We start from the raw sequence: 24,535 nt of genomic DNA on the forward strand, positions 1-24,535 counted from the left end.
TTTCTGTGTGTTTATGTGAGCTGGCTGGAGTAACACTGACATTTGTCTTTGGGATTATTGTTATAAAAGCTCCACTTATGGAGTTAATGCAATAAGATACCTCAAATTTTTGATACGCAAACAATGGTTCTTGGTAGGATCACATTATTTTAGGTCTGGCTTTGTATGTGTGATTAGTTTATAGATTGAAAATGATAGACAGTACACATCCTTTAATCTATTCTAATGATACAGTATCTAAAAAAAACCTTTAAAGGTGCATTATGTAACTTTGGGTGTTTCAGCAAAGTGAACATTTTCTAAGATATGTTCTCATAACTGAATAAACAAACTTTCCTCACAGTAAAATGTGATCCCTGGAACACTGCTTAAAGTTAGAAAGCTTCCTGAAAAGTTACTGTTTCAATGTTGTTGTTGTTTACAGCAGCAGGGCCCTCAGTTTGGTTTATAAAATAGTCTTACGTTTGGTTCCAGGGGCCTCAAAATAATTTAGTTTTGATTTATGATGATAGAATTATTCAATACTATGAATGACATGTTTTGTAAACTAACTGTAGGCTCTGTAAATTTAAACAAACCCCCCTTTCCTGAAACTGCATAGTGCACCTATAAAGTGCAGTGAGCCATTCTTATATATCTATACACTCCTTTGTGTTCTTCCAATATGGCTGCCCATGTGATGTGATGGTAACACAGTATGCAGACCAGACAGGGCTTCCAGAATTTTGGAGAATGTAAAGGCTTTATTTAGAACATCCCAATTTCATTACAAACATAACAGAGGACTGTTTTTGCAATGAGAGTCATTGCAATAAATACAGTTTTGGGGGAAACAATGGGAACAATATGAAAATATATGTCACGTGATGGAACAAGGAAGCTGAACTGCAACAAAAAAAAGAGTCAGCCCGCTTCATCAATCTAAACATGCTCATCATTATATGAAGGAACACCATCTAGTGATTAAATGTAGTAAAAAAAAAACTTATGGAATACCAGAATCATAAAGTTTGGCTGGTTGTATAGGACACAGAGGGGAAAGAAACAACAATAGGCACAGTACATCAGCCTATTGTATAAGGACTCCTTTTCACATGGATCATCACCAGCACACTGTCAGTGCAGACATACAAACAGCAGCCTCACCTAAAAATGCTCCACCAGCCATCCACTAGTTATCCACTACATCAGTCTTCCATCATTAAGACTTTGCTTTTAAAAAAAGTGTCTAATAAAAAAGGGAATGCTCTCAAGCTTATAATAAAAACACCTCTTTCCATCCATTGTCCCCCTCTTTGTATCTCATTATTCTATGGCTACCAGAAACAGAAAGCAAGGGGAGAAAGAATACTAATGAGGATAGCAAAAGACTTGCTCTGTTTTTTGTGTAGTTAGAAATACACTGGTTAATAATACTGCTGTGAAGGGGCGGGCGCAGGTCTCTCTCCACTAATAGTCAATGGTCTGCTGGTCACTGTATTGGGAGCTGTAGTCATCATGGTAACCCCTGTTGCTGCTGCTGTGGTGGTACTCGTCCTCCTGAAAGTCCTCCGCCTGATAGTCACTGTCGCTGATCTCAGATCCGTTTGGCCCGGTGCCCTGGCTGCCGTTGGTGTGTATGAGGGGCTCGGTGGGGGGCACACAGTACTTTGGGTCATAGACCTGCCGGCCCAGGCCGTACACGCTCATGCCGGTCTGAGAAGCCACCTTGTTGGTGCCCATCTGGAGGGAGATGGTGGAGTTATCGGCCGGCTGCAGCGTAGCCTTCTGGTCGTAGATGTCTCTGCGGGTCCCGGGGGCCGACATGCCCGCCTAGTACACGGGAGAGCACCCATGCAAGATACAAGGTAGAATACATCTTAGCATGCCGTGGATTGTATGTTCTTATTAGGTGCATCGTTATATTGTGTGTGAGTGTAAACAGTGGAGAAAAATTGTAAAATGACGTGAACATTTCATCAGCAACATCCCTTTGCCTAAACAGTGTCACTGTAAAGGTAGGAACACCATTAGATTGAGGTGAGGAAAGAGTTTTTTCCTGTGTTTGGATGAACTGAGTAAGGCACAGGCAGTACGGCCATAGTAAATGATCAAGGCTGGACCCTGTGCAAATACTGCATTGCCATGCGACTAAGAATAGCCAATCTACATTGAATTTATATAACGATTTTGTTAGTCGTAGTAAAGGTAGAGTCAGAGATTCTGCAGAATGCTAAAAATCACTTTTTTAATGAAAATCAGTGAATATTTCCTCACGATCTGCTACCTAGCTAGCAACATTCCCGTTTACAGAGCCTAGGCTGAGTATCAAGTCAACATACAGGTAGAACGGATTGTGAGGAGATATTAACTGATTTTTTGGCAAAAAGTGATTTTGACAGCAATCCAGAATAACTGACTCTACCCATTACGTTATCACATTGTTGGTTTTGGTCGAAAAAGAATCAAGCAATAATGGACAGCAGCATTGTGTAAGAGAAGGGGGATAGTAACCTGGCTGGCTCCTTTGTTGGTGCCCATCTGCAGGCTGATGGTGGTCTGGTCGAAGGGTTTGTCAGTGTTGGTCTTTGGGTCATACAGATGTCTCCTGGTCCCATACGCTGTCATCCCCGCCTGACTCGCACACTTGTTTGTCCCCATCTGCACAGACACAAAGACCCGCTCATATCAACACATCCAAAACACATTTCCAATTCAGCTCATTGGAACTTGTATCAGTTAGAGTGTTGGGTAGTTTTAAAGGGAACTGTTTCATTGCTTATTTTTTAACCTTTATTTATACAGGTAAATCCCATGGAGACCGGAGGCTCTTTTTCAAGGGAGACCTGTTCCCATTCCCACGTTACGATTCACACACCGATAGCAGGCTTACTATCGACATTCACACGAGGCAAGGTGGGTTGAAGGTTAAAGGTGCACTATGCAGTTTCAGGTGAGGGGGGGGGGGTGTTTACATTTGCAGAGCCTGCAGTTACTTTACAAAACATATTAACACTACATGTAATCCTTAGTATTGAATAGTTCTATCATTGTAGGTCAAAACTTAATTATTTTGAGGAACGCGGAACCAAATGTAAGACCTAGAACATGTTTGTAAACCAAATTGAGGGCCCTGCTGCTGAAAAGAACAACTGTGAAACAGTAACTTTTCAGGAAGCTTTCTAACTTCAAACGGTGTTCCAGTGATCACATTTTCCTGTGAGGAAAGTTTGAATATTCAGTTCTGAGGCGAATATGACAAACCCAAAGTTACATAGAGCACCTTTAAAGGCAATAATGTAGTCATTGAATACACTGGGGTGTGTGTGTCCTGCTTCAAAGAGTTTGGAATGATAAAGCATAACCCTAGTCGGGCTTTGAATGGAGACTTTCATGTTTTACTGCAGAAGAATTACAACTCTAGGGAACAAAAATGCCGCCATTTATTTCTCTGACACTAGAGCAGTTATGTAAAGCAAACAAAAAAACAAATAAAACAAAACAGAGAGCAGTTCCTGTCCTGGCATTAGGAAGCGGCTAATAACCGTTGCCATAGTTACCTGCAGTCCAATCACACACTGACCCGCCTTGATCTTTTCGTCGTCAAAATGCCGAGCTTGTTTGTCGGCGTATCTCACCCCGATGTCAACCTTACAGTCCATACCTTTGGTCTTGGCCTAGCAGAGAGACAGAGACAGGCTGATCAAAGCACTGCTTGATGACATACTATACAATGTATTTCCTGTCACAGTAGAATGTGTGTTCCTTCAGAATAGACACTGTCCCCTCTGTACTGAGTGTGTTCACTCACCATGTTGGCCAGGGATAGCAGTGTGTTCTGGACTTGAGTCATGTTCCCGCTTTCAAACAGGTCGTTGGCCTCAAAGATGTCATTGGGCTTGAGGCCATAGGCCAGGATAGCTTTGATGAAATTCCCAAGGTTATCCAGCTGTAGAGGAGCAATGGAAAAAGAAATAGGAGAAATTAGATGGGGGGAGGGAAGTACAATGAATTGAAGGCTTCATGAATGAGCATGATATGCTGGGGCGGCCTCTTAAAAGGAGCTCCTTATGATGCTGACTTCTTAATGTCTTTGGAAGAATTTTTCTTAAAGGCAGACAATGTTAAAAGGCCTGCACTATTCAGAGCACATCTCACCTTGTGCCAGTTCAGCTGTGAAAGGTTGATTTTCTTCACTGAACCTGTTTGCAGCTTATTTATCAGTCTAAAAGAGAAAGGAAAACACAACATAATGACGGATAACACATGTGCTGCAATATGCATAAGAAGAGTGTCTGCAGTCAACATACTTCTGCAAAAACCAACACACACACACACACTCTCACAAACACACAGACACACACACACTCTCACAGACACAGACATACACAGACAAACAAACACACAAACACACACACACACACTTACTCGCAGAGGATAACTCCATCCTTCAGGCCTTTCTGGAAGTTCTCTCCGATAGCCATCCCTGTCACCTCCTCAATCCAGAAGCGGAGCTCCTCCTCCCTTTGTGTGTCATATTTCTGAGCAATCTGAAAAATAAAGCATGATACGTTTAAAGCATTTACCTTACCAAAAAAATCGAGAAATACCAATACATCATTGGTGCTTTTTGTTCCATTTGCCCGGCTAGTCCAGTACATCCTGACCATGGCCACTAGTGATAAAAGGAGTGTGTTTAAGCCAGTGCTAGCTTTTTTACCAGCTAGTACAGTCAAATATGAATGTAATAATACACCTACAGATTTACAGTGAGTCCATAAGAGCACAAGAGGGAAAGCCCCCGACTTATACATGATAGAGAGCCTGTGTTCACACATGTTAAAACAAAGACCAGGGTCCCTATGGAATCCAGTCAACCCTCTATCACCTCTCCCTCAGAAAACAGTGGCTGAAGAGAGGCCCAATCTAGGCAAGGCAAGTTCATTTCTATAGCACAATTCAGACACAAGATCTGGAGACAGTTCTGCAGACATCACTATTTGTCAGAAATCAGTGAATATCTCCTCATGTCCGTACTGTGTGTGTGTGTGCTGAAAAAAAAATACAGTGTCATAGCCTAGGCTCTGTGAACCTCTATGTAAACAAAGGTATATAATCAAAAGGGGCCCACCATAGCTGGCAACATGCTTGTGTACAGAGCCTAGGCTTGGATATGAACACTGGATTTCTATCAGCGCGCACACACACAGTACGGACAGGTAGCAGGTTGTGAGGAGATATTCACTGATTTTCACAAAAAACTAAAATTAGGGTGTGGAGTGGTGGGGGCATACAAAGGCCCATACAAAGGCCATATGAGCAGCTACAGTGCACCTCTGGTGTGAGCCTAAGGCACAAATGAAGCCTTTATTTCTACCATATAGGGGCCAATGAGCCCCTGCTGAAGCAGGCTACCGCTTATGGGATATTTCCACGCTCTGTTTTTAGGGGTCACACCAAAGGGGCATTTGAGAGGCTTTCAGTGTGTGTGTGTGTGTGTGTGTGTGTGTGTGTGTGTGTGTGTGTGTGTGTTACTTACTTAAACCAAAACTAATATTCGCCATAATATCTGGGTCAGTAAATGGGCCCCCCGCTCCCAGTTGGGCCCCACGTTTGTTCACATACCCATTTCCCACCAATGCACCATGCAAACCTATTAACCCTCTATGGCATGGCGTTGCCCTCAGGCAACAAACCACTATTTTAGTCATCACACAGGCCCTTTGATTGAAAAAAACCCAAAACGTATTTATAATATCACCTGACATGTCTCTGTCCAATGAAATGAGGGGCAAAAGTGGGTGTGGCATTTTATCTGGGGTTGCAGCAGTCTTCTAGGAACCGAACTTGCATGGGACACAGCGCCTCGACTTGGCAAGATGAATATCACTGCTAAATGTCTTTAGATTGCAATCATTTTATAGTAAAAAATATGGGCATGTGCACAAGTATGTAAATACATATGTTTGATTGTTTACAGACTAATTTTGTTTTCATTTATATACTAAAACTGTGTTTTTCTGTTCGTTGTCTGAGGGCAACAATATGCAGTTAGACAACTTTTGTTCAGCAATATCACTAAGTGAAGCAATGTGCTCTCGTACATAATTCTGTGATAATCAATGTTTTTTACTTACTATTACTACTACAGGAGTGTGTCTATGTTCCCACAGCCTGATGGTCCCACATGTCTAAGTAATGTAACTACATAATAGAGAATAGTTGTGTGTGTGTGTGTCACTCCTATTCTAACCTATTCCAGCTGTGATGCCGGAACCTAATTTCCAATTTCTGTGGGAACATAGGGATGACCCCCTCACAACACACACACACACACACACACACACACACACACACACACACACACACACACACACACATCCACACATCCACACTAACAACTCTCACACACAGATATACACAACACACACACCCATTCTCACAGCACACACACACACACACACACACACACACACACACACACACACAACACAAACACCGGCTCACCCAGCCACACACACACACACACACACACACACACACACACACACAACTAGACAACACACACAACGCCACCCACAAAACACACCCATTCTCACACAACACAGACACAGACACACACACACTCATAACAGACACACACAACCCAACACACCCACACTAACAACTCTCACACACAAATATACACAACACACACACCCATTCTCACAAAAACCCGGCTCACCCAGCCACACACACACACACACACACACACACACACACACACACACACACACACACACACACACACACACACACACACACACACACACACACACACACACACACACACACACACACACACACACACACACACACACACACACACACACACACACACACACACACACACACACACACACACTATTTTGATGCTCATTTTGCTTGTTTTTCTATATTCCAATTATCCTGTGTATTATAGCAAACCTTGGTGATTTTGTACCCTCATAGCACAGTGTTGCCCTGAGGCAACAAACCCAAATCTGAGTGGGGGGGTGTGGGGGTGCAGATTTTATGATGGCTATACACCAACAGGGACCCCCAAGCTCGTGAAATATTTTTTTCCACAACAAATAAAAAGTCATGCCATAGCCAGTTAGCTTTTCCACTGCACACCTTGCTCTCCCTCCCTATTGAGTTCTTGACAACAGGATAAAGGGATATGCTCTTCATTGATCAAAATGAGCTAGAGTTATTACAGTGTGTGTTCCATACTGTTTCAGGTATTGAGTGATGGACAATTATTATTTTTTTCTCGATACAATTATAAAAAGTAGCACACATGAAGCTCTACAAATATGTGATATGTGAAGAGCTTTTGTCAATGTACAACAATAATACATTTGGGTGTCCAGTACTGATCCTCCCATTAGCTCTGTAGACAGTGTAAACAGTCTTTTAGTGTTGGCTGACACGACGTAAACATCCCACTAACTCTGTGCTCTGCTTCATAGTAACAGAACTAACAGTAGAGAGATAGCAGCTGCTGCAGTCCCTCTGCTCTCCTCTAATGCCTCGTTTCCACCGAGTAGAGCGGGTCGGATCGGAGCGGTTCGGTCCGGGTAGTTTGGCTTTTCATTTGCCAAAAGTTGGGTAGGGTACGGTTTAAGCGCACCTAACCGCTCTGAGCCGCTCCCGATCTCAGTACTCCTCCGTAGGGGTACTAGCCGCCTGAAAGCGGGCCGAAACGGCGGAGCCGTCATTTCATTGGTCGAAATAATCATTTCCGCCATGTGTAGTCATCTCGGCAAGAGTGAAGAGAGTCTTGTGTATTGGCGAAAATGTGAGCACAGCAATGTTTATTGTGTGGTGTTTTTCCTCGTCAATAAATTAATCAGTTGGTTACACTGTGTCCCACTAGTCACGTAGCCGCCGCAGCCAGCGCTGTTCTCTCACTGTCTCTATCAGTTGCAACTTGCACCGAGCCGTCTCTGTGTGTTTTCGCCATAGATAGTAGGCTAGTAAATACACGCTCACAACAACACAGGGGGAATAAATAAAGAAACGGCTGTTTTGACCAAGCAAAAACGAGAGATCGCTGGCTTGTGAGCGCGGCACTGTTTATTGTGTGGTGTTTTTCCTCGTTATTAAATGAATCAGTTGGCTACACTGTGTCCCACTGCTACGATGTCACGTAGCTGCCGCAGCCAGCGCTGTTCTCTCACTGTCTCTATCAGTTGCAACTTGCACCGAGCCGTCTCTGTGCTCACAACAACACGGGGGGAATAAATAAAGAAGCGGCTGGTTTGACCAAGCAAAAACGAGAGACCGCTGGCTTGACCACAGTTGTTCCACAGCCCGATAGTTTAATCCACATTCTGGCGGCGGCTATCGCAGTCCAGCCTAAACCCCGCCCCACCAGTAAGGGTAGAGTCCGCGGTGGAAACAACACCGAGATTCTTAAAAGTGAGCTGTCCCGCTCTGAGCCACTCTGAACCGACCCGCTCTACTCGGTGGAAACGAGGCATATGCCATTCTGCCTCTCTGTCACTAGACCACAGTCAACACAGCAAATATCACAATGGTATAAGTCTCATGCTATACGGTGTTGTTTGGTATGATTATAGTTGGAATTGGAAGTGTCTTTTTTTGTCAGATGTAACAATAATGCATTACTAGAACAAATAAATACCAGTCTCCCTCATAGTGCCTTTTCAATGACTACATTTAAAAAAAGCACAGCATATTCTGACTAAGGTCCATACTCCTGCATGCATTCTGAATTCTGTCTATTAAATGATGTCTGACGTCACGTCAGCACATGTCTTGCGGTAACAATTCCCGTCCGATCCATGAAAAATGAACTCTCGTATGTCATTATCGTTGCCTTGCATTGTTTCGTCAGTCCAAGATGAAAGCGCTTCTTTCAAGGGAGCCTTGTTGCATGTTTACACACAACAAGTGGGTCGCAAACTGCAGCAAATGCCAAAAAAAGGAGTAAAACTCTGAAGGTGTGTGCCTCAATATTGTGATTAAGATCGGAACATCCCACATGTCTTAATCTGATTATGTCTTAATCTGAATATGAGTTTATTCTGATTAGGGTGATAAAGACCTTCTGTTTACATGGCTGTATTGCTGTGCATGTAAGCGTAGTCTATAGTCAGTGACGAGGGACAGAATCCACAGTCCACGTTTGACCTAAAAGTGCATTCCAAAGTTTATCAGAGAGGCCTATACGAGGCTTCAGTCTGGCTTCGGTTACTGTCAAAGCCATACAGTATGTGTTCCAAACTTTGAGTGGAGGGTTTGAGCTAAAGCTTAGATCTGCTGTGGTCATGATATCAGGGGCTAAGAAGAGCTGAATGTGAGGCTTTCACTATGTGTGTGTGTGTGTGTGTGTGTGTGTGTGTGTGTGTGTGTGTGTGTGTGTGTGTGGAGTTTGACACAGTGGAACCTTCACTGAAAGGAATGATTAGAGGGGGAAGGCATTTTTTTATTCTCTCTTGACTTCTTCCAGCAGTTATTTGGGAGGAAGATTTGCCAAGAACTCTCCGGGGGAAAAAAATGAGGCATTGGAAAAAAGCATGTCACTCTCTTAATGGAAGCCTTCTAGAACACTTCTGAAGGGGAAAATCTGGAAAGCTCTAATGTTTCAGCCTGCTAGCAGTGGAAAACCAGAAGCAAAAGCATTTCCTGATGACAACACCAAAGTGCACATATCTTTAGAGTGTATGAAGTGTATGAAGCCAGCTACACATGGGCCAACCACCATGATAGTGAAAGAATGTGATGAAGACATACCCTGTGTTCCATTCCCCATACTTTCTGCTATTTAGTATGGTAAAACAAAAAAAAGATTTAGGATGTCTCAATTCTTGTGGTCCGATTTAGTATGCTTAATTAAAAAAAAGCCTAGTACATCCGGCCGATATTTTTAGTGTTGAAATCAGCATTCTATTTTGGGGCGATTCTGACCCACAATCCAGTGCGCGCAGGAAGTGACGTCACATCGACGGAGCCTCCGTATGAAAACAACCAGGGATGGGACGGCTATAAAAGCAAAAGGCAGGAGGATCAAGGCGCAATGTTATGATGAAGTAAAAGTACTGCTAACTTAATTATTGTTATGGCCCCAGCTGTAGTATGTACAACAGAAAAAAGAAACAGTAAGCTATGTGATTTGGAATGCAGGGCTAGTGCAAGCAGTCCTTCATGCTGGCTATCAGCTGGGGATGGGTTGTTTTGATTGGCCTTTTCACATCCTTCACATCCTTCACATCCTTCACATGACACAGCACTGAGCCAAGGCTGAGCAAACACACAGGCTGCTGCTATTGATTAATATGTAACCAGCTGTGAGCCCTGTCAACAGCTGGGAGGACAAGTAGAAAAGATTTTGGGAGAGAATTACAAAGTCATCAATTTAAACTAGTCAATGAATCATGAATAAAATATCATCTTTTTTTACTGTCTACTGTTAATCATGTTGACACTATAAAGTAAAAGGGACAGATTGCGTTACAAGCCCAACACTGGTCTTGTCTAAGTCCATTGTAATGTAAAGCTTGTAATGCATAGAATGTTATCATTGCAAAACACTGTGAGCTGCATTTCTTGTATGAAAGTTTTTTTTTTATCAACTGATTGCATTGACACATAAAGGCAAACCTGCTGCATTCACACTGAGCGTGATTGGTTAGAATGTTGCGGTGCTAAGTCATATTCGGATCATATTTTGTCCACTGTTTAACTGGCCCTGCAACTCTTTCTCCACGAGATATAAGTCCCTCATCTCCCTCACTTCCTATCACATATATCCACTGACAGGAAACTGACAATACATTCACCGACAATAAGCACACAGCGGACTGTCTGCTGTGCTAATGGGACTTTATGCTTGTGCTAACCTGTCATACTTTAATGTCTGATGTGAGCGGCCTACAGTGTGAGTCCTACTGCCTCTTATTATAGGTCAGTGAATACAGCCCTAGGCCGTGACATGACCGGACTCTCGCATACACAAACAACACAGAACGGGCCTCTGTCTGTCAGACTGGGTCAATGTACTACTATCAGTTTTTGAGTGGGCGATCTCTTTTATAGTGACAGTCTGTGGGGGTGAAGCGTTTTGTTTCAATCCGATTGGCTCAGCCTGACGCGGTCACTTCCATCCCTCTGAAGTTATACAGCTCAACAGTGACCACTCCCCTATTTTTAGCGGCTCAGATTCCCAAAGTAAATTTCCCCATTCAAAACCTCCATTGACATCTCAACAATTCCAGTATAACATTATATTATTATTACTCTAACATGACATGTTTTAAAAACATAACATATTAAAAAAGTATTCTCTATGCGCTTGCCACATGCTATCATCAAAGGCCTCTCCATCCAAAAGTCCTGGGGCTGAATGTCTCTCAGCACATCCGTGCTTGGGTCAAGAGATACATTTTGAGTATGATCCATTTGAGCAGCCAGCCGTATACTGCCACAGATTGTATAAAGCCTGATGCCGGGTGACAACTACAGAAGCTGGGATGGCAAGTCAACAATACCGGCGGCAGCAGCGAAATAAATACAGTATATATATTTTTCAAAATGGAATCCCATTTTTGCAAATGACGAAATTATACAAATCATCACCCCTAATGGCCGGCAGGCAGTAGTAGTATTTTATAACATTCAGACCTTTAGTTAATTGAGACAGAACAGGAGTAACAGCGTCTGAAACTGGTTTGCATACCGTCAATGTGTGTGTTCAAAGGTTAAGCTCTAACTTCAGGGCGAGGGGGCCACATTTCACACACAGCTGGAAGTGAAATGTTAGACTTTAAGTAAAAGTTCCTTCACTTTGACTCCTAATGTACAGCATAAGAACAAAAGCTATGTATCTGCATTGTGCGTGTATTATTCCTAAATCCAAGGGGGCTCTCAAAGTTGGATTACAAATGTACTTTACTCTCTTTATTTTATTCCTAAATATTCCCCTTTAGAGCTGGGTTAAGCTTGGTTCTTAGCACTTTGAATGCCTCCATCCACTGATTTGTCAATGCATTTCAGAATGAGGCAGATTTGATCCTTTTAGTCCACTGCCAGACCAGTCCTCCCTGACAAGAGATGAACTCATCATAGCAAACGATGAATGACTGTTATGATGAAGGCCGACAGTATAAGCTTTAAGGTGTGTTTGACTGTAGCAGCTCTGCACACACTAACACAATCAATGTGTTTGCTTGATACGACAGACAGACGCCACCCACAGGAAGCTCCACATAAAAGGGGGTGAACAAAACAAACACACGCTTTGGGACTGTAACACTTAAGAGTCCCATTAGCATTATGTTTGTATTTCAAGTCAATTTTTTCAAATGCATTTTTTTCACGCTTGTTTCTTTAAAACTGCAGTGTTGACATGTGCGTTGCTTGGTGAGTCTACCATTTCTATTTTGTACATTTATATTTATATTTATACACACTGATCACACTTCATCCCATCACACAATTAAAAAAGAAAAAAGACAGGGAAACACTTAAACAGAACGATAAGGGTACATTGATTGACTGTTAACTAATGCTTAGTAAATTCATACTTAACATTATTGTGTCACCTTTTTAACTAAGCATTAACTACTTGTTATGCTTAGTTAATGATTTAGCATTATTTACAAACATAGTTAATGACCAACCAATCATTACCTAACCATTAACAGGGTTCAACATAACTTTTTTTTCCTACTGGCCCGCCGGGCCAGTGGATCCGAGTTTTACTGGCCCCTTGTATATTTTCACTGGCCCTGCACACACTTTTTTTTTCTTCATAATTTAGTGTCAATAATTATAATACCTGTATTAGAAAAATAAAGAAAGATAACCAGATCTAAAGGGAATATCTATACTGTAACAGTATAGATATTCCCTTTAGATTTGGTTATTTTTCTTTTAGTTAATTATATGAAATGTTAATATTGCTCATACACATAATATAAAACCAGGCAAACATATTGAATTAGAAGCCTACAACTGAAAGTATGTTGAAGGGGTCGGCCAGTATTTTAAAGTCCAGTAGTTTGATGGTTGTTTTTATTCTTGAATTTGGGCAGTTTAATGAATAGTTCACCTGCAGAAGTCATGTTCAAACATAAAAAAAAAATAAGAGATGAAGGTCTGATCATTCTTTGTGGTGTGGTAGGCTGTTTTTATTACTTTCTCTATATGCATTAGGGATGTGAATGTGTCGACCGAATGACCGGTTTTCCACTTGCGCTCAAGTTGACTTTAAAAATAGAATAGAAATCCGAAAATCAGTGGGTTATGCCGTTTTTTTAATGGGAGATTTCACCGTGTATGTGAGTTCACGTCTGGTCGTGAGCGCGCTGCAGGAGTGTCACTTCTCCATGAAGTGTCAGCTTCACATATAAGAGTCCGGTGTGGGACCATTTTTTCAAACTATTGATAAAAAACAATGCAGTGCAAAATATGCAGCATAAGTTAAACGCTCGTCTAAGACTATGACGTTAAATCACCTTAGAAACACACAATGCCTTCGTCCGATCACAGCAGCGTTTCACCGTGTGATCTCGCCAGCGAGTGAGCCGCCGCGCAGATGAACTGTGGTTTGTGGCTAAAATAATAACCGGGGATATTCTCCCCGTTAGCGATTTCAATGGGAAAGACTTCCGCGATCTGATTGAATGTCTCGAGCCTGAAAACACAGTGCCAAACTGCGCGACTATAGGAACTGTACAGTGAGCGGAGTCCCTCCGTTCGTTTCTGTCTACAACCGACACAATCACCGGAGACGCATTCACAGCGTTTAAATAACGCCTCTCATTTGTATTACCATTGGGGCTTGGATGCAAATACTGTAACATTACGGCGGCAGATAAAGGAAAAGCGCAGTTATCATTTTCTGCACCTCAACCTCTGCTGTGGGAAGAAAGAAAGGGGGCAGAGTAAGTCGATTGATTTGTCGACTCGCAGGCGGACGGTAGGCAGCTCTGCCAACGGAGCGAGAGTGCAACCGCTTGTTGCTCCGCCTGTCAAAACGCCCACGCATCGGTTGTCCACTGGCCTTTCATTAAAAAATATATTTTATATTAGGTTTATTATATTGAGTCTTAAATAAACACTGCTTTCATTACGACTCTGAACGCGCATTTCAATGAACCATGATGTAGTCTACAAAAAGATACTGAACTGTGATTGGCCAGTCACTGGCCCGGGCGGGACAGTGACTGGCCAATCAACTTGCCCTGCATATGATTTTACTGGCCCCGGGCCATCGGGCTATACGTTATGTCGAACCCTGATTAACAACTAATCATTAACAGTTAGTTAATGCTTAATAAGCATTAACTAAGCATTAATAACATTAGCTGAGCATTAATTAACAGAAAATTAATGTAGCCTTATTGTAAAGTGTTACCAAACATTTATAATTATACAAACTGTACAACTAAAATGTACAATAATACGTGATGAAATTATCAAATCATTATGGTTGGTGGTGATTGAAGAGCAGGTCTCAGCACACACAACATATAAGATATCAATTCCCCTTAAGTTTGTACATTGCTTTAGTGCATGGTTCACATTCTAAGGCCCTGTTCTCACGGTGAAAACGTGACAGTTTTCCCGTTTTTGGTTTAAAAAAAAAAAAAACCCTTTCAGACACAATTTATCTGACATCTTCACTCGTACACATGTTTTCAGAGGAAACGGGACGAAATCGCTGTAGTAAGCATGCCAGGCCAGCAGTTGGTGGTACAAGGTAGTAGTAGATAGCTTTTCCGGTACAATTTGATGCATAAAACCTTACTGTAACCGAAAATTAATGCCACTAACGTTCATAAAGCGGTTGGTGTAAGCTTGGGGTTACAAATATTGTAAATGACAAGCTTTCTGTCCTCTTATTTCACCGCATTGAACTCATGAAAACATAAGACATGCTGGTAGTGAAGGGGCTTTGTGAGCGGCTACTTTCCTGCTAGGCGTACTTCAAAATAAAAGTCAACTCACGTTTGTCCGGTGAAATGCTATTAATGTTTAGCCAGTGAAATGCTTTTACTGTGAAGCCGTAGCCTTAATGCTCCTTTTGTTGAACAGTAACTTAACCGCTGCGTGCTGAACTGTGGATAGGTGTTTTTTAATGTAGAGAGAGCCGTGTCCCTGGCATATAGAAGCAACACACGTTTATTTTGCTAGAAAAAGCAGCAGAGCACAAATCTTTCCCCAGACAAAGTGGCGGGTGCATAGTATCAATAACTTACTAATAGACTATAGACTAAATTGGCGAGTGTTATATTTAAGCCCAGCACGACACTCTCCGCTGATCACAGTGATGGTGCCGCGGAGACAACGTGCATGTTATGTTGTCTTCTAACTTTATAACTCGCGTGTGGGTATTTTGACAGCAAATGTTATAGACTATGCATACGTAAAGTGGAGCCGTGACGTCAACGTTACCAGGGGAAATGGTTTCGGTGTTTACAAGAAACCAAAGATCTCAAAAACTTGCGGTTTCATGCTTGCGTTTGCTGTTTTCATGTAGGGGAGAGTTGTGCAACTTTTCACTCAAAGTGACTTTAAAGTAAGGCCTTGACAGTAAAGTCTCCAACTCAAATATGTACATATATTTCAGGGTGTTGTGCATCCCTGGCAATAAAAACTTTGGATCTGGAATAAACTGTTGAAAAAATATAGCTTTCGGAAAAAAAGTTGTCTTGTTGCACAACTTGCCCCCGGTGTGGTGTAAGTTGTGCAGTTGGAGAGAATACCATGGGGTGAATTGTGCCATTGATATATATCTCATAAACTGTAATGCAAGACAAATCCATTAGACAATCACTTATTTAAGGTTTATTTAAAGTAGGGCTGTCAAGCGATTAAAACAATTAATCTAATTAATTACAGGCTCTGTGATTAATTAATCTAAATTAATCACATACTTATATGACACTTTTATACCTGTTTATAAACAGCTGTATAGCCTACTACAGTTTGTTTCTCTGTCTCTCTCTCTCTCTCTCTCTCTCTCTTTCTCGCGCGGGCGCGCTCACTCTCCGTCTCTCGTAACGTCTGTCTCCTTCCCTCAGCCAGCTTTATACATGAACTAGAGCCAAATTTTCTCAAAAAAACTGCTCAAAGCTGCACTGCCACCATTTTGTAGCCTACACATAGGCAAAAATATTGACACACACACACACACACACACACACACACACGGGGCGGGTGCTAGACAGCTAGCAAACAAAATTGGAGGAAGATTGAGAGATAGGCCTACTGTTTTGAACCTAGCCTACATTCTTGCACCCACTAAATCAATAATGCACGGACACTGCGGAGAATTAAGTAAGATGTCTTCCTACCTTCATGCATCCCATAAACCGTCCATAGAGCCCTCGAGTCGGCCCCTTTCCCCTGCTTCTCTCTTTACCTTTCTCCCTTTAACCCACGCGCCCGGCGAGCTACAGGTGCAGCTCCGCAACACTTTTGCACCGGGTCAAAGGGCATTATAGAAGTGCGATTAATCTGCGTTAATTTTTTTAATCGCGTTAATTTTTCTGTGATTAATTAATCGAAATTAACGCGTTAATTTGACAGCCCTAATTTAAAGTAAATAGTTGACAAAGATTGAAGGACAATTTTCTTAAACAAGGCCTAGCAGATCTAATGGTTTTACCTGCAAAGCTCACAATGACATAGTCACCATCATCATCTTTCTGGCCATCTGAACTCTCATCAGTGGTGTCGTTAAGTGGAATAGAGATGTCACTCTCTTCTGAGCTACTGTAGACAATCACTTTCTTTTGGTGACCAGCGTATACAGCCATGCCACTGGCACAACTCTCAGAAATGTACTTTGCACTAGTTGCTCCGTGCTTGTGGAACCAACTGCCACCTGACAAATGTGATTCCCCTACATTTCTGCCTTTAAATCAAGGCTCAAAACCCATATGTACACCCTGGTGTTTCCTCCCCATTAACTATCTTACCTCTGCAATACTATCTGTGTTTATGTGGATGTATGGGCTTTACGTCTTTTATTTTGGTTATTGTTATTTTACCTTCATTGTTTACCCACTGAATGCACTATGTACAGCACTTTGGACAGTGCAAACTTTCATAAATGTGCTTTTATAAATACATTTTACTTACTTACTTACTTATAACTCACCCAGGCCCTTTGGCACAAATCACCCCAATCCCAGAAATTTGGATAATAAGCATGATGCAGCAATTTAGGGCTGACATCGTGCTAACTGTATAGACTCAAAATGTAGCAGACCAAAGCACTAAAACATGTGTCAAATGTTTTCAAACTTGTCTATAATTGTTCAGACACAATAATCAAAAAACCTTGATCATGGAAATTTTACTTTGAAAGGCAAAACACAGTTTTTTGAGCTTAAATGTGCTTATATCTTATTCCTTGTGTCTCCCTTCTTTACAGGATGAGTCAAATGGATGGCTCTTCTTAAATATGTGGTCACATTTCCAATTTCTTCCACGGTTTTCTAGAAACAAGGGGTGGCACAACTTCCAAAATGCACAACTTAGGCCACTCTCCCCTACATAATATAGTGCAACCGCGGGAATATTTCCGCGTTTGCACCGTTTCGTGTTGCCGTGAGAACAGGGCCTAAGAAGGAGAGCAAAAAAGTGGCAGAGCCTGATGAGTCAGTTTCCCGCACAGTTCACGACCCTGGTAAAAGACACAGGCAGAGAGGATCATGGGTAAAAGGCTCTATTGTTGCCAGACCAGTTTGAGCCAACACGTCAAACAACTAATCAAGTGTTACCTCTTCAACAAACAAAGACAAGACAAGATGGACGTGAAATTGATGTGAGGTCGTGAGGGGGAAATGTGCTTGAAGTTAAAGAGGCTTCACTTTCCTTTGTAACCAGAGCTGGTAACTAGTGACTGGCGGAACAAAGTTAGAGAATCACTATAGATAGATAATATGTCCTTTTAAAATATCCCAGTAGGCCAGTTTCACGCTTCAAATATTAACATGTCTTCTCTCTAAAAGTCCTCAGCCAGAGGTTTACAGTCAGCATGGAAACAGAGAACTATTTAGGAAAAAGCATATGATCATCTCAAATCTAGTATTATCATCCACAGACATTACTTTGATTGTTGTAACATACAGAGCCTTATGAATTACTTAATAGGCTAACAGTTTTTTTAAGATGAAAAAACATATCTGAGTAACCCATTAACCACATTATTTGTTCACAATCTACTTTCTATTCGACGTTTCATATTGTTTCCACTAAACGCATAGGCTATGGCATCTAGGCTAGAGAAACAGTGGAGTGCTGGGTGGATGGGGTCCTCATCAAGGGGGTTTGGCTGAAGAATGGCAGGAATGTGTTGTATGCAGCGCGGCGGAGAAGAGTATGGACTACTGATCACATTTAAAAAGCAATGGAACCCAGATGGGCCCCTGCCTGCTGCCTGTATGTCCTCCTCCTATAACTCCTGTTGATGTGAACTCTTTGACAGATGAGCTTTTACTGCTATAGGACGACACATTTGACTGCAGTTGTGGAAAAAAAAATCCAGAGTCTTTATTCCAGTGTACAGGTCTGATTTAGAATACAGTTCAGATGTGTCTGTTGAATGCAGCCATCTCCAAGCTTTTAACATGGCAGTAGAACAAACTACTGTACACTACCACTACTTTATGCTAATAAACTCCTGAATAAATCTTGTGTTTTTGAAGAAGTTGAACAATGTTCTCATTCTCTGCAGTCATTTCTTTGCACTTATTTTCATATTTTTAAAGGTGCACCATGTAACTTCTGGTGTGTCAGAGAAGATAGCATTTTCTAAGGTGCATTCTCCTAAGCAAATAAACAAACTTTCCTCACAGGAAAATGTGATCCATGGAACACTGTTTGAAGCCAGAAAGCTTCCCGGAAAGTTACTGTTTCACTGTTATTGATTACAGCAGCAGGGCTCACAGTTTGGTTTACAAACATATTCTAGTCTTATGTTTGGTTCCAGGTGTCTCATAATAATTTAGTTATGATTCATGATGATAGAATTATTCAATACTAAGAGACTGGGTATGTCCATGATAAGCAATACAATTGATGTTGATGCATTTTTAATGGGCTATGTGTGCAGTAAAAGACTGTAGAAAAAAACACTTTTCAATGTATGCTGTGTGCCCATTGCTTTAAGTCCTATTATCCCTTCACATATCCTATGGCATTGTTCTGCTCTAGAAGTAAAAATTCAATAAAGATTAATTTGAACCTAAACCAAAACAACATTATCCTCTCCTACTTCCTGGTCCTCTCGTCACCATGGTAACAGTGAAGTCATCCTGCTGTGTCACTACTGTCTTCCACTCTAAATCTCAATCATTTACTAAACTAGTGATACTATTTAATGTAACCAAAGGGTATGCTGTTTAAAAAAGGAGGCCAACCATAAATACTGTATAAACATAGCAGTTTACAGAGCCTAGGCTGTGTATCAACACTGGACTGTATTTTAGCGCACACGATACAGGTCGCAGATCGTGAGGAGATATTCACAGATTTATATGATTTTGAAAACAACACGCATTATCTTGAATCGCTGACTCCACCTTTAATGTCTTGTGTGTTAGCTTCTCACTTTCATCACTTAAACATACTCAAATGATTACACTAATAGGAGCATAACTTAACTTACATTACATAATGGGTCATTGTTGCATTTCAGGCTGTTATAGGAGCACCAGGGAATTGAAACATCTTCATTTCAATGAGATGTCTTTCTCTCCCCTATCTCCACGCTTGTTCCAGGTGAGTTGCATGTGTGTGTGTGTGTGTGTGTGTGTTAGAACAATTTAATCACCATGAATGACGAATAATCACAGTCAGTTGTCACTCTACCCACTCACTCATTACATTTGGCCTTATCTGACAGGACCACACCAAAACTAAAAGCCATATTCAGCATCTGCTGTTGTGGTGTACAGTAGGGATATCCCGAACAAGTTTTACACACAGAGTTAAAAATACAATAATAATTGAGATGTTGGGTGAAAAAAAGATGTTAAGTGAATGTTTTGTGAGATAAAAAAAAAACTGTGTTAGAGCTTTAGTGAATCTGTGCATTTTTTTACAATGTGGATGTCAAAATTCAAAGTAATTTGCAGCAGTGTGACAAAGTCCTATGGCATCCCACACATATACTGTAGTGCAGTGCTGTAAATCCTAGCTGTCATACATAGAGCTACTTTACAACAGCAGGCTGAGGTCACAACACACTAAAGTACAGTCAAGAGTGAGATCTGAACCAAACCAATATACAAAGTGGCGAAGTGGTTAGGGCGGTCGTCCACTGGATTGCAGGGTCGGATGTTCGATCCCCCGCCTACCCGCCACATGTCAAAGTGTCCCTGGGCAAGACACTGAACCCCACATTGCTCCTGATGGTTTAGACAGCACCTTGCATGGCAGTTACTGCCATCTGTGTATGGGTGAATGTGGTAAGAAATGTAAAGCGCTTTGGGGCTGAGAAAATCAGCTAAAAAGCGCTAAGTCAAGTCCATTTACCATTTATGCCAGGATCTGCCCCAATACTACTCCTCACAACTTGCTCAGGTCTTCAAGTGTACACTGATTCTCTGACTAATCTGCAGCTCAATGCACAATCATTTGACAGCACCGTTAGGGCTCAATATTTTCTTTTTTACCAGTTTTTTTAAAATTATTTCAAAGAGTTTTGTAGAAACAGCACATTCATTCATTTCTCATCTACAATGTCACATCATTAGAGATGGTAAAAGCTTTAACACTTTAAACACACACACACACACACACACACACAAACACACAGGGTGTCAGTCACGTCAGAGCGATGTTGTGAAAGATAAGCTGAAGGTAAACGTTATCCGAGTTGACATGAACTACAATCGTATTGTTAGTAAGTGCGATACAACCATCGAGACTAAAAAGCCCAAACTTTTATCAACACCCCTGTGCGAGCTGCATAAAGGTGAACATGTAGAATGCAATATTTCAATCTGCTCTGTCTGTCCACAGCACGCTAGCTCAGCAGCTAACCGCTAATTGTTACGAACAAGTTAACAAACAAAAAAAAGCTGTCTGTAATGTTTAAACATTTTCACACCCCTAAGTCATTTCAATAATAAGTTGGCACCAACTCTGCTTTTACCAAAGCGGCAAAGATGACCCGGGTAGTGGCTACCATCGTTCTGCTCCCCGTGTTGAAATACCAAAGAAATCATTTCTCAAAGAAAATGTCAGTTCTGGTGAAAGTTCAGATGAGTCATTTCCTGTTAGGCGAATAGTTTCCACAGTGACCTTGACACACACTGCAGATCTGGGATGAGCACAAATAGACCACTCTACTGTATCACTCTTCCACTCTGTGTCTGGGACTTGGGCAAAAATGTCATCATTGAATGTTTTTAAATCTTGCGTAATAAGTCTTTAAATAGAGAGATTGGCCAGTGGGCAGCAGCAGGAGCCTTCAGTTAGATAATGGGAAATATATTTAGCACATACTGGAACTATGCATTTTTTTATATCTTATAAGATTTTGAATGGATGTGTACTATTTATTTACCCAATCCAGTGTCACTAGTAACTACAATTAACATTTTTGAAAGTGTCAAGTTTGAGAAAAGGCAGCTATAGCCTAACCCTACCAATTGTGTTTCTTGTATAACTGTAATGTATTATGCTCTCACTGATTGAGCAAAAAGTATTTAACTATACAAGTTTACTATAAGAATACATCTTACCTTTTGTCTTTGCTTTGCATTCGTGTGTTTACATCATTGCAATTAGTTCATAAAACTTATCAAATGTAAAAACTACGCATATTTACTCTTCTTTCATGCCTTCAGTTAGTAGCACACAGTGGACTGGAGTACATCCTGAAACCAGAAATCCATTCTGAATGGTATCGTGACCCCAAGAATCAAAATCGAATCGTGGGATACCAGAACATTCACACCCCTACTTGTCAAGAATACAGTACTTCAGAAGCCTGCTTCCCCGCATAGTTTAACAGGATGGATGGATGGATGGATGGATGGATGGATGGATGGATGGATGGATGGATGGATGGATGGATGGATGGATGGATGGATGGATGGATGGATGGATGGATGGATGGATGGATGGATGGATGGATGGATGGATGGATGGATGGATGGATGGATGGATAGATAGATAGATAGATAGATAGATAGATAGATAGATAGATAGATAGATAGATAGATAGATAGGTCAGCTCTCCTTAAATAAGCTCATTATGGAGTTATAGCCCTACAATGGAAGTGATGAGCATGCCCTAATATCACTGCAGGGGATAGGCACATGACATGTTCCAATATATGGCACCAAATGGGACGTTTAATCAATGTAGTCTAGACCTGTTTGGTTTTGTGGTTAAAATCCAGTTATAAAGTAAACAGCACCGACTTGATATTCATGATACATCCATGATGTGTTCCAATACATCACTGTATTTAAAGGTGCACTATGTCACTTCGGGTGTGTCAGAGAAGTGAACATTTTCTAAGGTACATAACTGTATAAACAAACTTTCCTCACAGGGAAATCGGATCCCCTGGACACTGTTTGAAGTTAAAAAGCTTCCTGAAAAAAGTTACTGTTTCACCGTTGTTGTTGTTTACAGCAGCCGGGCTCACATTTTTATTCACAAACATATTCTAGTCTTATACGTTCCAGGTTCCTCATAATATTGTTTTAATTTAATCACGATGATCGAATCATTCAATACTAAGAATTACATGTAGAGAAAATATGTTTTGTAAACCTAGAGCAGGCTCTTGCAAATGTAAACAAACGCTCTCATTTGAATTGTTTAGTTGTTTTTCATTTGGCACCGCTGCATAGGGAGCCCATGGAAAAACTGATTCTAATAAAAGAGTTCAACATATCCCCTAACTCAGAGAGCAGAGTGAGCGACTCGATATATATCCATCCAGGAGCCAGGCTCCTCCCTATACTCAAACTAGTTCCATTTGGATTTTTCTTCTTTTTTCTCTCTCTCTCTCTCTTTTTTTTGTTGTTGCGTGATTTGGCTATTATTCAACATTCTTTACATTGGCACAACATCATCAGGCTAGGCAACAGTGCATCGGATTGTAAAATGAAGTGCTTAACAGCTCTCATATAAAATTACTCCAATGATTTTGTTCTAATCCATTCACAAACGGTGAAAAAGCACCGTGTGAGGGGAACAAAATAGTGTGGTGGCGGCCGTGTGTCTCTTTATCCTCTATGGACCCGCACGGAGCTGCACTTTTAAATCTGTTGTAGGTTCCATCCATCCAGTCTCCCTTTAATTATCCGCTAGAATCTCAGCTGAATCAACTGGCTAACTTTCCCTTAGGCGATGACGTACATTCTAAAGTTTAGGGGGAATGAATCGCAGTCGGGCGCATTTTCTCATCCTCGATTGTAGGCTACACAGACTAAGTTATATTGAGGGACAGTTTGGGATATTTAGGTGCACCTCTTTTATATGCGCAGATTAATGTTTTGCCTTTTATCAACGAGGAGAAAGAATGAGAGGATACATAGCCGAAACCTTTGTTCACTTTGCAAAGTACTTTTTCCCCTTCTTGAGACAAAGACAGGAACACTTACCTTGCTTCTGACTTCAGCAGACAATCCGTAGGAAGGTCCCTTATTAAAATGTGTCATTTTCTGGCGTTGGGTGGAGGGGGGTGGAAATGGATATTATATTATATTCCTCAGCAGCTACAATGTAGCACAGAGCCTGCAGTGGAAAACTCCTATCAGGCACCGCTTGTCTCCGGGCCCTTGAACACTACAGACTAGAGAGGAAAAAAGTATTGAGAGAAAAAGGTTCACACACACAAGAGCAGCAGCGACTCTACTCTCTGCAGACAAAATGACGTCAGATGGTCGACCTAGCCGCAACAGCCAATCACAGCAGCCCATTTTGTACAGGGTTACTCCCCCTCTGCGCGTGCTTTTTAAACTGAAGTGTAAAGAGAGCTATTATAGTTTCTCAACTTGAATACTGGTGCAAGTATATGAAGGAGTGTGTGTGTGTGTGTATCAGACAGGATGCCACTGCTCTACCATGAGTTGTGAGACAATGACATATTTTGGACTGCTTTAAATCATCAACAGAAAAAATATCAACAGCCATAATCCAGACCCTCAATTAAAATGGAGAACAATAGTGCACTATGGTAGTGAGTGTTTACTGACTGCAAGTTGCATCACTATTATTCCAAGTCTACCTTTCCACACTACACTATGTCACCCAGTTACAGAGAAACACTAAGGGTTTAGAAGGGACCATTGCTGAAATTACAATTCTATTTTTTTATTAAGTTATAAATACAAACTGCCCAGGGTCCAAATGCAGTTTTGTTCGGCTGAATGCATCCAGTGAAGACAAACCATTCACACAGCAACACTAATGCACTTGATCAGGCAGCCTAAAAATGCTGGGCCTAAAGATTGAACAGTTTAAAGAAAACTTTTGATTCATGCACTAAGTGAGCAACTGATTGAAATAAACATGGCGCCATAC

General features: G+C 41.4%; 1 protein-coding gene across 1 annotated transcript; it reads right to left on the bottom strand.

Annotated features, from left to right (window-relative positions):
• Window positions 1–974: 974 nt before the first annotated feature.
• On the bottom strand, window positions 975–23,856 carry LOC307267892 (calponin-3-like). Its single transcript, XM_080050344.1, has 7 exons — window positions 23,614–23,856; window positions 4,408–4,529; window positions 4,138–4,204; window positions 3,791–3,928; window positions 3,540–3,656; window positions 2,494–2,640; window positions 975–1,812 (listed from the first exon to the last, which is right to left on the bottom strand). Exons 1-7 carry the CDS (start codon window positions 23,668–23,670, stop codon window positions 1,450–1,452), a joined length of 1,011 nt encoding a protein of 336 aa, XP_079906470.1. The 5' UTR covers window positions 23,671–23,856; the 3' UTR covers window positions 975–1,449.
• Window positions 23,857–24,535: the final 679 nt, after the last annotated feature.

The sequence above is a fragment of the Ammodytes marinus genome (genome assembly GCF_949987685.1).
Source record: "Ammodytes marinus genome assembly, chromosome: 21".
Classification (NCBI taxonomy): domain Eukaryota; kingdom Metazoa; phylum Chordata; class Actinopteri; order Uranoscopiformes; family Ammodytidae; genus Ammodytes; species Ammodytes marinus.